The following is a 14625-nucleotide window of genomic DNA, read 5'->3' as shown; positions in this document are numbered from 1 at the left end:
TGCAACGCATCCCATATTTCTCTTGTTGTTGCAGAACTAATAACGTAGCATGTTTGGCTACCTTCAAGCGACAAACCGATGAGTGCACGAGCCTTACCATCTTTAACGATCCAGGCAGCGTTAGGCTGTTCCGTCTTCTCATCCTTCACAACATACATCAATCCTTCCTTGGTCAGCAGCTGCTCAAGACGAAATCGCCTAATTTCGTAGTTGAAACCGTTCAACTTTTGCAACGAAAAATTCGGGTCCGCCATTTTTTATTCCTTCTTTTGTTGCACAAAAACACCCAGCTCTTCTAAAAGAAAATCCACACAACTTGTTATTGTTCTTCAGAGTATTTCATCACTTTCGATCCTGGGCCCATAACCTCTTAGGGTATTTGATGATATTCTACTCGAACAAAACACGGACAATGGGGGCCTTCACGATTCTAGTTAGTTTTTTTTGTATGGAGTTTGACAGTTGGAGGCTGAAATCATGTAAACACTCCATACAAAACCACACAAAAAACTAGCCTGCAATTTTCAGTCTAGATTATTCCAGCCACAAAGCTAGAATTAGATCCGAGTACCTGCTCGAAAACACAGTGTTGTTTACATTTATCCCAAGGTGTATTAACACTTTGACTGCCGGCCTGACGTTACAGTTTTTGAGTGAGCACGTAGCGCATGGCAAGAGAGCGATGAGAGCGACAATTTCTCGTGCGATTGTTATCACTCTTTTGTTTCATTGCGATAAGCGGCGTAGCACGTGTCGTTCTCGTTCTCTCTTTCCTACCTTATTCGTTCTCAAGATAATCACTGAGCGTCACATCCAATGCTGAATGGTGAGCAAAACCGTCATGCAAATTTATATGACACGGCGCTTAAAGTGTTAAACAGATCAGGTGGTCGAATCTGTAATCAAAGTGTATGTAGTCCAGGTGGTCTCATAGCATGTTTTTTATAACCAATTTTGAACATCACTTTTTGACAGAACGAGTGAAAACTTTTGCTCCAACGAGCTTTCTGGTGTTAGGATTGACAATATCCTACACTTCGATCCTTTAACCCGACTCCATAAACCTGCAACCAACCGGACTTCAAACTGACAGAAGTGTGTGTCCGCGCTTTTCGTAGCGGCACGTTCTGTCTCTTTCTACAACTTCTTTTTTTGTATTCTGTTTTTTTTTTTCGATTCATGAACCTATACGTGAAGTGTGAAATAAAAAGCTTGAACTAATATTCTAAATCTTTTCCATCAATCTTATTATCTGGAGGCTTGATAAACACTCAAAACACTCTTAAAATCTTCATTCAGAAGCAGAAGCGATAAAAATCAGCCTTCTAAATTCATACACCTTGGGATAAGCCCACCTGTGTATTATACTCACATAGATAGCTGCTCGAAAACTGCTTCACAATCCAAATACGGACGTCACACGAAGCGTAAACTTTGGCGTAAACTGAATTTCAGCCATACAACCCTATAATCTTTTGACAGTAAGTTTACGCTCTCCTATACAAATCAAGCGTAAACTTTTTGAGTTTACGCCTCGTGTGACGTCTGTAAAACAGCTGACAGGCTGGAATTTCAGCCTACGAGCTTCAAACGGAAAGGGTCCCAATGATAGATTTTGGTTTAAGAAAGTATGTATTCAACAAATTCAGAAGAGTTACGATAATGTGTGTCGAAAGAAGAAAAAATTCGAGAGTTCACAGAACGATCATTTCATAACAGACACCAAAGCTGTCAGGTTGGGTCAGAGACGACGTAAACAAGGTATTTACATAGCGGTTGCATGATGACAGTCCAATATCAGTAGAGTCGATTAGCGGGAATAACATTATACGGACATCACACGAAGCGTAAACTCAAAAGGTTTACGCTTGATTTGCATGGGAGAGCGTAAACTTCCTGTCAAAAGATTATAGGGTTGTATCCAAGGATCGTATCGAGGTCAAGTATTAGCCAAAATCGGTTTGGCCATCTTGGATACCATTTGACAGCAGAAAGCCCTGGAGAGCTTATGAAACCCTTAACCTTTAAGTTGGCTACCGGATACCCGGGTATTTTTTCCAACTTCGAACTGCAATAACTTTTGATTCATTGCTTTTCTTGACCTGAAATTTTCCGTAGTCTCCCAACTTTTAATTTATGATTTTTTGGTCCATAAATTGTAATTTTAAACAGCTTGTAAGTATTTTATTTTGATTTGTTTTTAAACTTTACCACGTAAGTTGGCAACCAGCGTACCCGGGTATTCCATACATTTTGTGTGGAGAATGAAGTTTCTCTTCTTGCTCTTTTCGTATTGTGCTTATTTTCGAGTCAAATTCAAGCGATTCCAAATTTCAATTTGACCATTATTTTTATAATAAAATGAAAAAAAAACTTAATGAATTAATGAAATAGAAGAGAATATGTGGTCGGCATTACTTGCTTATAGCATTAAAATATAGAAAGCATTGTTTACCTATGAAAATCGTTGTGTGGAATACCCGGGTATGCCGGTTGCCAACTTACGTGTGTAAATCTGGTTGCCAACTCTACGGTTAAACTATTACAGGCGGTCCCCGAGATAAACGGCCGCAAAATATCGCGTATCTCGAATTTCCGCGTAAGTCGAATCTCGTGATTCCGAGCAAAAATGTCACTAATTTTTGTCTAATTTTGCAAGTAAGGGGCGGTTTTCATCACTTCATGAATTATTTGATATGATTCTGACTGAATATAACAGTTTCAAACCTTTTGAAATAGTTTTTAACATTCGATCAAAACGGAAATTATTTGGCAATTTACAATTGATGTGTAGAATCAGTACAATTTGCTCAAAGAATTGTCAAATTTAAAAAACCGCGTATCTCCGAATCTGCATATAAGAGGTACCGTGTATCTCGGGGACCGCCGGTATTATTAATGGCTGAAATCCAGTTTACGCCAAATATTACAAAGAACGTTCCGAAAAGCTCGTATTGCTTAAAATTAGAGAATACAATTAAAAAAGTATCATTCTATCGCTTTTATATTTATTCAATTGTGGTTATATGAACTAGATGGTCCAAATAACGTTAGTTAGTTATTGTAGGAGCTACATACATGGTAAAAATAATTCAAAATTCGCCAAATTTATTTTTCACCGCCATAAACACCCTATACTGACCGACTGACATATTTTTTGAAGACATAGCAAAAAAAACGAAAATTAGGGATGCGGTTATAAAAATAAGCCGCGGTGTACAGACAAACGCAGCAGAATTATGTGTTACAACATCATCGTTCAGTGTCTCGCGTCGTGACAGCATGAACAGTTGTCGGACGTTCTGCTGCTGCTGCTGTTACTGTTACTACTACTACTAACAACTACTAGTACGATTATTGCTAACTGCTACTACTGGGCTAGTCTAGGCAGCCACTGTCTTATGGTAGAAAAAAATCCTTGGGTGATTCCCACTCGAGTAAGGTGGAAAATTCTAAAAGCTTTTCACGATGGTAAAGTTCAGTTTGATGTTGATGTGATTGGTTACTATTGTCCCCCTAATGGTTAAACACAGTCCTTATTCTACACCTAAGCTTAATCCTAATCAAACGAAAAAAAAAACGAGTTAGAGAACGAAAGGAGGTGGTGGTTTTGCTCTGGTTCTAGCAAGGTTGCATTCTATTGATACTCCCGAGAAATGAAATCCCTAGCTGCGCCGAACGATTCCAGACGGTTCCGGACGATTTCAGATGATTCTGTACAATTACGGACGGTTCTGGCGTTAGTGATTTAACCAACCCTTCCGAAATTTGAGGTTTTAATTGGTAAAAAATTGCTAAAAAGAATATTATCATATCGCTAGTAAGGGCAAATGAAGTAGACCTTAAAATCGCTTAATGAGTAACAGTAACCAAAGATAAAAAAATATTTAAAGCAGAATCGGATATCAGCTTTGTAAAATGATTCCATTTCTTTCCTATTTAACTAAAGGTGACTAAAATAGTGGGTTTATCGTTATGCAATATGTTTTATTTTCTCTATAATACAATACTTAGGAGCCAGTGTACCGTATTATCGGGTTACGTTCGATCGTCTGCGAAATAACAAAGTCAATGCGATCTATTTTATCGTTTTTCGTTTCATAAATAATCACGGCTCACAGTAAATCCCTGAAGAAAAAATCCATCTAACATAGCTATGCTTTGCTCCTTTTCACACGGGTGGGCAGGACAGAAAGAAAATATGACGAAATAGGGAGGGGAAGGGCAAACTATATATATGCGTTTGCTTAACATAAGGGGAACAGTACAGGGGGTGGATGGCTTGTACGCCGAGTTGAGAGTCAAAGGTATTATTTTTTATAAAAATTAAAGATTTCTTAGAGCGAAGGAGATCCGTCCATTGAACAGGTATGATAAACCCATTACACTTTGCTCCACTGTGTTTTTGTTTTGCATTCGTTAGGATTTTGATATAATTCGTCTAGATCTGTCTCACAGGGTAAAGATGAAAAAAATCAGTCTTAGCTCTTATTTAATTTATATCAGTTGTATCAAATACGTTCATTGTACTTGCATACGCAATACAATAAGTCGCCATGTTTAAGCGCCGCTCATCGACAGATACACGCACAGCTGCAGTTGCGAATCAGAAGGTTACAAAATTCTGGTGCTATTTGGAGGGGATATACGAGCAACCAAAAGGGGAACATTTCCGCCTAGGACATGTGTCCTCCTTCCAAAGGACGAAACGATGTGTTTTGTCGGGCAAGTAGTATACCAACTGACTGAAGGATGGGCGCCGAGCGATGTGTAGGTGAAAGAGAAGCTTAATAAAACTCTTCTGGTGCACCTGGTGCTGCAAACAAGTGGAGATGGGGCCCAATCCTTTTGCTTTAGGGTTGTTTCGTGTAACGTGTAGCGAGAAGGAAGCGGGGTGCCTTTTTCGCGCAGTATCTGCATCCTGGTGAAATAAGTTAGCTTAGCTGTTTACGGGTGCGCGGAATTGAAGCGTGTTCCACTAGTCCCGGTAGTTGGCATTGAAACTATGTACAGTGTCTCGCGTCGTGACAGCATGAACAGTTGTCGGACGTTCTGCTGCTGCTGCTGTTGCTGTTACTACTACTACTAACAACTACTAGTACGATTATTACTAACTGCTACTACTGGGCTAGTCTAGGCAGCCACCGTCGAGCGCTGTGTGAAGGCAAGCGGGTAGGTGTCGGGCGGCACGGCAACACAAGCCGGGTACATCTTGATCAGGCTGAGGTCGTTCGAGTGCACGTCGTATTTCTGCAAGATGTTGGCGATGATGATGAAGCTGAAACCGCGCACCAGATTTTGCCCGATGCAGGTCCGTTTACCGATACTAAACGGCAGAAAATGTGGGATGTTCTTGCGCACTCTTTCGATCTGAAGCGTGCGTTCATTCTCGCTACTCACACCGTTTGTTTTGATGATGTTGGTCAGGTCCTGCTTGGCGGTCGGCGAATCGCGTAGATCCGTCCGAATCTGAGCGAGTGTCGCCGTCTCGATGAACCGGCTGGGGTTGAAGCGCTTCGGCTCGCTCCAGTACCGCTCGCTTGTGTTCAGCTCGTAGTTATTGATGAACACGACCGTCCCTTTGGTTACACCGTATCCGGCTATGCACGTGTCCTCTGTCGCGACGTGCGGCACGATTGGCGAGGAAGAGTAGCGTAGCACCTCGAAAATGGTCGCGACCGTGTACGGCATACTCTCGGTATCATACAGCGTAACGTTTCGCTTGCCCCGCTCGGTGATGCGATCGATCTCACGCTGGATCCGGTGACCCACTTCCGGATGCTTTGCGATGTACCCGAGCGCAAGCATTACCAGATTGCCGATCGCTGAATGCCCACCCAGGAAGTCCTCCAGCATGTACATGATGGTGTCTCGCGTTACCGACGGATCGAGCCGTAAGCTTTTCAGCAGCGCATCAGCAAAGTCTCGCTCGGTGTCGTCATCCCCTAGCGTCTGCTCCCGCTCGTTCACAATCCGTTCAAGTATGAAGTCCCGGATCTCGGCCGACCAGCGTGTCAGCTTGCTCATGTGTTTGTGATAGAACGGAGCGAGCCAGGGCAAAAAATCCACCGCGTATCCCTGGTTGATCTCCCAGAAGATCTCGTCAAAATTTCGCACGATGGTCATAAATCCATGGTCGTTGTAGTCGAACCTGACAGAGCACATGTACTCACTAAACATATTCGCACACGCCTGCATAATCAGCGGTTTAACCTTGAAGTCCTTGCCCGGGCACACCACTTCGTCCAGCTGATCCATGAAGCGGTGCATCTCCATCACGCCCACGTCGCTCATCTTCTGGTAGTAGCTGGAGGCGTCACTTGGCGAACAGTGCTTCCGGGCCAGGTTGCGTCGCTTCTGCTGCAGGGTCGACCAGTCACACAGTGCGAGCGCTGCAAATGTATAAACGAGAGAAATAATCAAAGATAACAAAGATAATGAACAAATGTTTTACTGTAGCGCAACAAACGTCCTACAATTCCAACTTCTTAAGAATACGATTTCTAACAGCAGCTCTGCAATTTTAATATATTTCCGCATAAAAAACACCAAATAGTTTCCTTGTGTAACTTTTGGACCAAAGGTCACCGAAATCTCTTGAAAGGGGTTAGCCCGGATTCCCTTTCTCAAGAACGATCAATAAAATACCACACCAAAACAACCCGGTTTGCATCCTTGGCCTTCGGGGCCAACCGAGTTATCTTGCAGATCGCGTACGTATACGTATACGTGATACGTATAGTGGACGAAGAGCGAAAGAAATAAGAATAATATGAAAAGCCTAACCAAAACCTTATCGAGCAACTCAGTGTCTGCAAAACTTAGTCCTTGAGTCCGGTGGTGGTATAATATATAAAAAATACATCGATTTGACCGTCAACAGCCGCGGCGCGGCACGTACTCGACGTCCGTAATCGAGATATAATATAGCCGGCATATCGTATCCACATGTGTTGTGAATGAATCGAATTGGGTGTTACGTCACACTTGTGCTGACAGCTCCGTTCTGTGGACTTCGTCGACGATCTCTTCCGGATGTTGGATAACGTCCACTAGCCGATGCGGTAAGAGGGCGGGCTGTCCTTGCGTGAGGTCAACAGTTCTGACCGCTGAGTGCACTACCCCGGATTGCGCAAAATCGTCTGACGCTCACGTGATATCAACATGCAAATGATCCCTCGCTTTGGGCGACCATTAGCACATATGGCAGTAATGTCAGACAGTAGTTGGATGAGAAGCTGGGAGATTTTCACGCGCACAATACCAGAACCAAATCTACTAGTGCACGCGACAAAACGATTGCCGAGACTGATTTGCAGGTATGTACTTTATAACGGTTGCAGGTGACACCGTACGCAAACCGGAGACGCGAAAATTATTTTTATACTTTCCAAAAAATTCAATGATAATGGCACAAAAAAAACAACTAAAACATATATACACGGAAGTAGCTGGTTGTTTAGCTACTGGGCAGATTAAAAAAAATACACAGATTTTCTATGTGCTTAGTCGGGCTCACTTGCTGCGCGTGATTTAGGTCTGAGCAGTTGAAAGAGGAAGAAGAGAAACACGTTTACGCTTTAGTTTGTTATCGAAAATGAAACTGAGCAGCTTCTTAAAGAGCTTCACTTGTTATAAAGAGGCAATTAAAGTTCCCGCTAGTCTACAAGTACCTGCTCTCTGCTGGATACGCTCAGATCCCAGGGTCGCTCCATAAGCGTGTAGGAGTAGCAAATTGCATTCCATCTTATTGTTCCTTTGTGCGTGCCTCCCGGAAGTCCTCTACTCCGTTACTGAAGTCTCTGATCGACCTAGTCTGCCATTTGCTGAACAACTAGCTACACCTAAGTACACTCTGCAGAAGCAAAGAGATGCGCAAAGCGTAAGCGTTTACTTCCGGTGCGCTATCTTCTTACCACAGGGCTCGATTACCCCTGTCCCCTTCTCCCCTTTACCCTCGGTTCCCACTCATTTATGCGAGGCGCAAATATCTTAGGGTCAGCAGAAAGCGATACCGATGGCCAGCAACTGATTTGCTGCGCTTTTGCACCTGCATCAATGAAACCTCCGACGAAACGGAAGTCTAGGCGGGTAGAACTACTGCTGCAGCAACCGTGGGTAGCACCGGCTGCAAGATCTCGAGCGTTACTGTTCAACTGACCTGGTGCACGGCGAAAGGGAAAGGGAACATTTATAACGTACCCACCCAAACACACATACACACATACTCCGATCCTATCAAGTGCATGCTAAATTATTCATGATTTCTTCCCTTTTTCCCGAGCAGTTTTCACGTCTCCCGTTTCCGCAGTATTCACGTCGAACCCATTGCCGGCATTGCCCATTCAAAGATCTAGAAAGATAAATGATGCTCTCGATTATCTGAGAACAGCGCTCGGAAGGAGGAAGAGAGATAGTGTGGGCAAAATATGATCTTCTGGTAGATTAAGTACGTGTGAACATTAGACGTCCAATCATCTAGGGAACAAACTAATGATTATCGGATCCCCAATTTTGCCTCTTTTTGTTGCTTTGCTAACAGTACACACGTACTCACACATACACACACTAATGATTATGGCACACCCACCAACTTTTTTTAGTCTACCTTTTTTGATCTATTTATACTTCTGCGCTGTATTTATCTCTGTGATTGTACTATGTTACCTTTTACATCCCATTTCTGGCTGGTGGTGGTGTAGCTAATCTAATTTCACAAGTTTGAGCACCTATAGAAAGAAACAAATAAGCAATCTTTCCTTTGTATCATAGCCAAGAACTTTTAATACAAGTGGAGCATGTGATCAAAGCAAATGCGGTAGATAAAGAAAAGATAAAAAAGAGAAAGATAGGAGGAAATAAAGAGTGTCTGGATATATTTGGCCAGAGAATGAACTTCGTTCACCAAAAGCCATTCGGCGTTCTCTTCAAAATGAGTTTTGCCATGGCTTTTTTCTTGTTGGCTGGTTAATTTCAATTGCACGTGTTGTGTATCTATTGAATTTAACTGTGGATTAAATAAAAAAAACTAAAATAACTAAAATAACTTGCATTTATATATTGTTTCATGTACTCTTCATAAAGTGTCATTTTCGTATTAAAACAACATGAAAATTACAAAAACTAACTTCTACAAGAATACAGCACAAGAATCCGCGCTTCAAACACTCGCGGAATTCGATCGATACAAACGGGAATGAACGTATTTCATAGTGAGTACCGACCCCCAAAGCGGCTTTGACCCAAAGCGGCTGTGAAATGAAGGTAAATGAGTGGAATATGAGTACTATGGTAAACGAATTTCGGCGGACATATTCCATGCTCTGTTCGATTAATTTCAGAACGAAGTGGTAGAATCCTTAGGGTACAACAGTAGTGTGTTTGTCTATTTAAAAGGTTTGCTGTCGGGACGAGAGTGATGAGATTTATGTGTGTCAGCGCTCACTATTATTAAGATAAAGCAATGGCGCTTTACGTTACATAGTCCATTTTGATAAGAATGTTTCTGAACCTGAGCTTAGGTCTGAAACAAAGGTGGCAGCCATTGTTACCTGATCTCATTGTTTGTCATGTGATCCCAGCCAAACGATGGAGGCATGAATAATTGGGTCTCCTAATGCTTAGTGGAAATCAGCTGTTCATGAAAGATTGTTGGTGAAGGAGGAGGTGTTCAATTCACGGCAGGCACAACCTGACCAGAGGTATCTGTCATACGGTAGCGCTTCTACTTGTTGGCCTGCTTTCCTGGCACAACAGGCTGCGTAACTGCACACCGGATCCCAAAGAAATGAGCGTTGTTGCAGTTGTGCCGTACTCGTGTATGTTTATTTTCTCCAGTTGCACAGCAAAGCTAAATCGGGGGTAAGCGTGTGCAGCGTCGGGTTCGGGTCGCGCAAGCTGCAGTGTGCTGATACGGGGAATTTTTTGTTTTGGCCCCTCCTCTTTTTACTAGTTTTTGCTTGCTTCTTTTGCTTTTCCTGCTAGACTGTCTGTCCTGGTGGTTAAGGTCTTTACATGCGCCATTCAGATGATGTGGAATGACTTGATTATACCGTTCATATTTGTATTTTTCCACTATAAGCACCACCGTGACCGGATATTGATGGTCAATGGACTTGATTGACGTTGGTGCACGAGGGAGCGGCTTGAGTTGATCGGATAAAAAAGGTTCACAGGAGTGCTTTTTGGTTTTTGAAGATTTCAAGAAATGTAACAGAGATTTGCAGCTAGGAGCAATCTTTGAATACGATATTTACTTCAGTTTCGCTAGAGACAATGGAAGCAATCAATTCTCCCTTAACAAATGCTTATGCAAACTGCACAAGCAAGCCACACAAATAATTAACTTCCCTCACTGTGTATTCTAGTCCAGTTGGGTATCCATTTTTCCACCGAAATGCCCCGTAAGAGTGTCCCAGAATTGTTCTAGCTACGTAAGCGATGACAGACGAGCCGCACCACCTAAAGCGTACAACTATGAATTAATTAAACAGAAATCAGAAGGAAGAAAAAAACTAACTTCAATGCTTAATATGGAACAAACCCCGGCTGGTTGCGAAACGTGGCCAACAATATCAGGAAGTGCTGATTGACGTAATACAACCTCCCGGTGCGTCCAGGCATCGTATTTTGATGTGCGTTTTTCAGGGGGCTTGTCGTCGGAATCCGGTTTGAAGGACCATGGTGCGCATGGCGCTATGGATTCGCCTGTGGTTTGGATTCGCACTTTGTATTCGGCGTCCACAATAACTTGGGCTTGTCCCAGAGTAAGGGCATTCCAAAACTTCCCTCTACGACCACCCCTCTCTCCAATATTTTCCTGAGGGAACAGAGGATTTTGACAGCCGCGTCAACTGATTGTCCCATATGGTCCCATCAATATTGTGCGTCTTAGAAACTTCTCCCTGTAATCACTTCATGACGTTTTTCTATTTTATAAGAAATTTCCCCTTTGTTCGCAAACCCCAACCAGCATTTCCCCCATTTGTTTGGGGGATTGTTTTGGGATTGTAAAAGATGCATATACACACACGCACATATATATATATATATACACACACACACACACACACACACATATATATATATATATATGTATATATATATATATATATATATATATATATATATAATATATATATATATATATATATATATATATATATATATATATATATATATATATATGTATATATATATATATCTATATATATATACATATACTATATATATATTCATATACAAGAATATACAAGAATATATTATATATAACAAATATGCCCATAAATGCATATATATATATATATATATATATATATATATATATATATATATATATATATATATATAATATATATATATATATATATATATATATATATATTATATGTTGTGTGTGTGTGTGTGTGTGTACCACTCTCCCCGTAGGCGGCGGCATCTCTTTTTTACCCAGCAGGTACTTTCCCCTTGCGTTGATTATTTCCTATTTCCTCTCTAAAACATCCTCACCAACATTATTATCAACCCGCCGTTTTCACTTCCACCCAACTCGTCTTATTTCACGAAGGTGCCATTTGAGGAACGTGCCCGGGAAAGAGGTGAATTTCTTGAACAATTCATCGTATGCCTTTCCACCCTCTGCATCCGTTCCAATTACTGCAGTTTAAAACCCCACAATCTCTCTCTATCTCTCTCTGCCTCTCTCTCTCTCTCTCTTTTTCTCTCTCTCCATCTCTCTCTATCTAGCTATCAATATATCCATTCCTCTCTTTACCTCTCTTTCTCTCTCTCTCTCTCTCTCTCTCTCTCTCTCTCTCTCTCTCTCTCTCTCTCTCCCTCTCTATGGCCACCTCTCTCTGTTTCTCTACGATCACTGCACTGTTTAAACCAAAACCACTCCGTACAACAAAACGGCACCAACGCGTGTGTGAGGAGGACAATTTGCACAGCCACCTGACGCGTGTGCACCGTTCACTCTTTCACAGATGGTGAGCTCCCAGCAACTCCAGGACCGTTCAATCGGCCCCATCGGACATCAACCAGCTCGAGCCCGTCCGGTTAGAGCTACAAAAGGTGTAAGAGGCCGTGAGCGTGGAGACGTGTGAGGGGTTTCACTTTCTCTGGCCCAGATTGGAAAACCAGTGCCGGTAGCTTGGCGCCACCCTGATTCGAAGGCTCGCTGAGGCATACAGCGTAGAACAGGGTTCCATGCTGTTTGTACACGTTGTTTTTGAGATGTTTTGATTTTTCTTCCTTGGTTGGACATCACAACAATTGTGAGGAATCGAAACTTAATCATTACCTGCGCAAAATTCCCACACCACGTTTTTTGTTGCCTATCGGTACTTACAGTTATTCCGATCGCCGCCAAACAGCTTGTGGAAGCGCAGAAAGTCTGGTCGGCCGCCGAAGTAGCGTCCGTTCTGGTTGAGCACCTCCCGGATCAGGTCGAGGTTGTTGACCACCAGGCAGCGGGTAGACCCGAGCGTGATACTGTACAGGTCTCCGTACTTCTTCGCCAGGGCAGTAAAGCCCTCGAACGGCACGTCGTACTGGCCGAGAAATGCAAGGCTGCCGAGGATGGGCCACGGCACTGGGCCTGGAGCCTGCGGGAACGTCATTAGCTCGGTGGTTGATTGCTGTGGGAGGGTGGTGGTGGCCGTGGCCAGCTTCTGCAGTCGGGACGGCCGTACGGTCTGAATGCGCACTTTCCGGTGCCATTCGTACAGTATCTTAAAGTAGCACACGACCGACAGTATGATGGTCAGCACGGCCAGAATCAGCCCGGTGTAAGCCATCCCGTGTTTCGGTTTAGTCTGTCCGTTTCTGCGATTTCTTAGCAGGGGGTTTTTTTAGGCGGTCCTTTCCAAAGCACGTAACACTCACGCAATGCAGCGTGCAAGTGTGTTTCCGGCCGTCAGTGCAGGCGCGTTTTAAATTCTCGTCAAGCAAGAATTATTTCTCACACTAACAACAAAAGAACTGACCGCAGCAATGGGAAGCACATGAGCGCGCGGCGTCGCGAACGTGGATAACTAAATCGGTCCGACCAATCGTAACGAACCAAAACAAAACTATACCTTTTGCTACTCCGTTTTGCTAGGCAACAAACATCCCCGAACGTTCAACCGGTGCGCTAATTCAACAAACAGCTTTGATGTTAACTTCAAAAATTCAACAAAATAGTGTAACAAAACCACGAGCAACAAATAACAAAAAACCTAGATGCACCAACACACCCACGCACGCATATGCGAACACTCAGTCACTTTGTGGAACTAAAACGATTGCGGCTTGTTGTTGTGTTGTACAAATACGCTAGCGAACGAATGGCATGCACCTCCGGATACTCCTTATCACACACACGTGACCCCCTGGTAAGCGGAGAGGGAAACCTGGTCCTCCTAAACTCCGTTCTACTAATCGTTTACCAAAGGTTTGAACTTTGATCGCGCAGCTTCGCGGGTAGTAAGAATGCACCGGGCGCGCAGGCTTTTGAAGGATGTGGTCAGGATATTTGACCAGTGGTTTGATTGGTACGGGATGTGTTCGCAGCAGCAGAAAGGACTCTCGTTCACAGCAACACTCACACACGCACACAGGATCGTCTATAGTTGGCGAAGTGTAGGGAGGGGGGGGGGGTGCTCGACGGTACGCTTCCTGGTTCGGTGATGCTACGATCAACGATTAGCTACGAAAAAAGTTAGACTGATCGAGTGCGGATTATGTGCCAACGTTTATATAGAGTTCGAAAACGGCATGCTAGGGGCCATCGAATTCCCTCGTACCTTGCCTTGCCACGATATTGCGCGCAAAGGCGAACGGCGCGCGAGTGCGCGCGTAAGAGCTTGCGGGTGTGCGCACGCGTTCAAGCTCGCCTGATCTGGCGAACCACAGACAGGGAGGGAGCAATCACACACATACTCACACAAACATATAAGCTTTAGAGGTCCCATCAGCCAGAATGTGGTATTTTCATGGTAAGGGAAGGAGTTAAACTAGCTCCGTATGAGAAAGAGAGAAAGAGAGAGAGAGAGAGAGAGAGAGAGAAAGAGAGATAAAGAGGGAGAGAGAGAGAGCACGAGGAGCAGGATGAGATGAAGACAATACAGCGCGTAGCCTACGATTGCTGTGCGAGTGAGATATCGCGAAAAACGGGAGAATCGAACAGCGGGGTTCCTCTTGGACAGTGTATGGTGCTCAGGAAGGCATGTAGAAGCAGGATAGTGAATGCTTCTTTTCACCAAAGCAAAAACGAGAGAGCTACGTACGCGAGAGTGAGAGAGAGTGAGAGAAAGAGAGAAAGAGAGAGAAAAAGAGAGAAAGAGAGAGAGAGAGAGAGAGAGAGAGAGAGAGAGAGTGATGGATCAACGAGCGCGGGATGGAATTGGGCGAAAGCGAACGAGAGTGGTATTCCGAGGACGAGCAAGAGGTCCCCTTTCGTTAGAGAACGAGCGGGTGTCAGACACTTGCAAGCTTGTGAATGCTTACCCCTTTTTCTAAGTGTGCGATGTGCCGAGGCTGTGGATAGAACGAGGGAGGGAGAAAGAAATAGAGTAATATATATACAGAGAGAGAAAGATTAAACAAACCGAGCGAGCGATTGGAAAGGATGTGTGATAAAGG

At 43.5% G+C, this 14625-nt stretch overlaps 1 protein-coding gene across 1 annotated transcript; it reads right to left on the bottom strand.

Annotated features, from left to right (window-relative positions):
* Positions 1-3966: 3966 nt before the first annotated feature.
* LOC121593108 (cytochrome P450 307a1) lies at positions 3967-13621 on the bottom strand. Its single transcript, XM_041915186.1, has 2 exons — positions 12350-13621; positions 3967-6392 (listed from the first exon to the last, which is right to left on the bottom strand). Exons 1-2 carry the CDS (start codon positions 12795-12797, stop codon positions 5134-5136), a joined length of 1707 nt encoding a protein of 568 aa, XP_041771120.1. The 5' UTR covers positions 12798-13621; the 3' UTR covers positions 3967-5133.
* Between the last annotated feature and the right edge of the window lie 1004 nt (positions 13622-14625).

Source organism: Anopheles merus, chromosome X, assembly GCF_017562075.2.
Source record: "Anopheles merus strain MAF chromosome X, AmerM5.1, whole genome shotgun sequence".
Lineage (NCBI taxonomy): Eukaryota > Metazoa > Arthropoda > Insecta > Diptera > Culicidae > Anopheles > Anopheles merus.
Note: the sequence above shows the minus strand (reverse complement) of the source record. Positions and strands in the feature narration are given on the sequence as shown.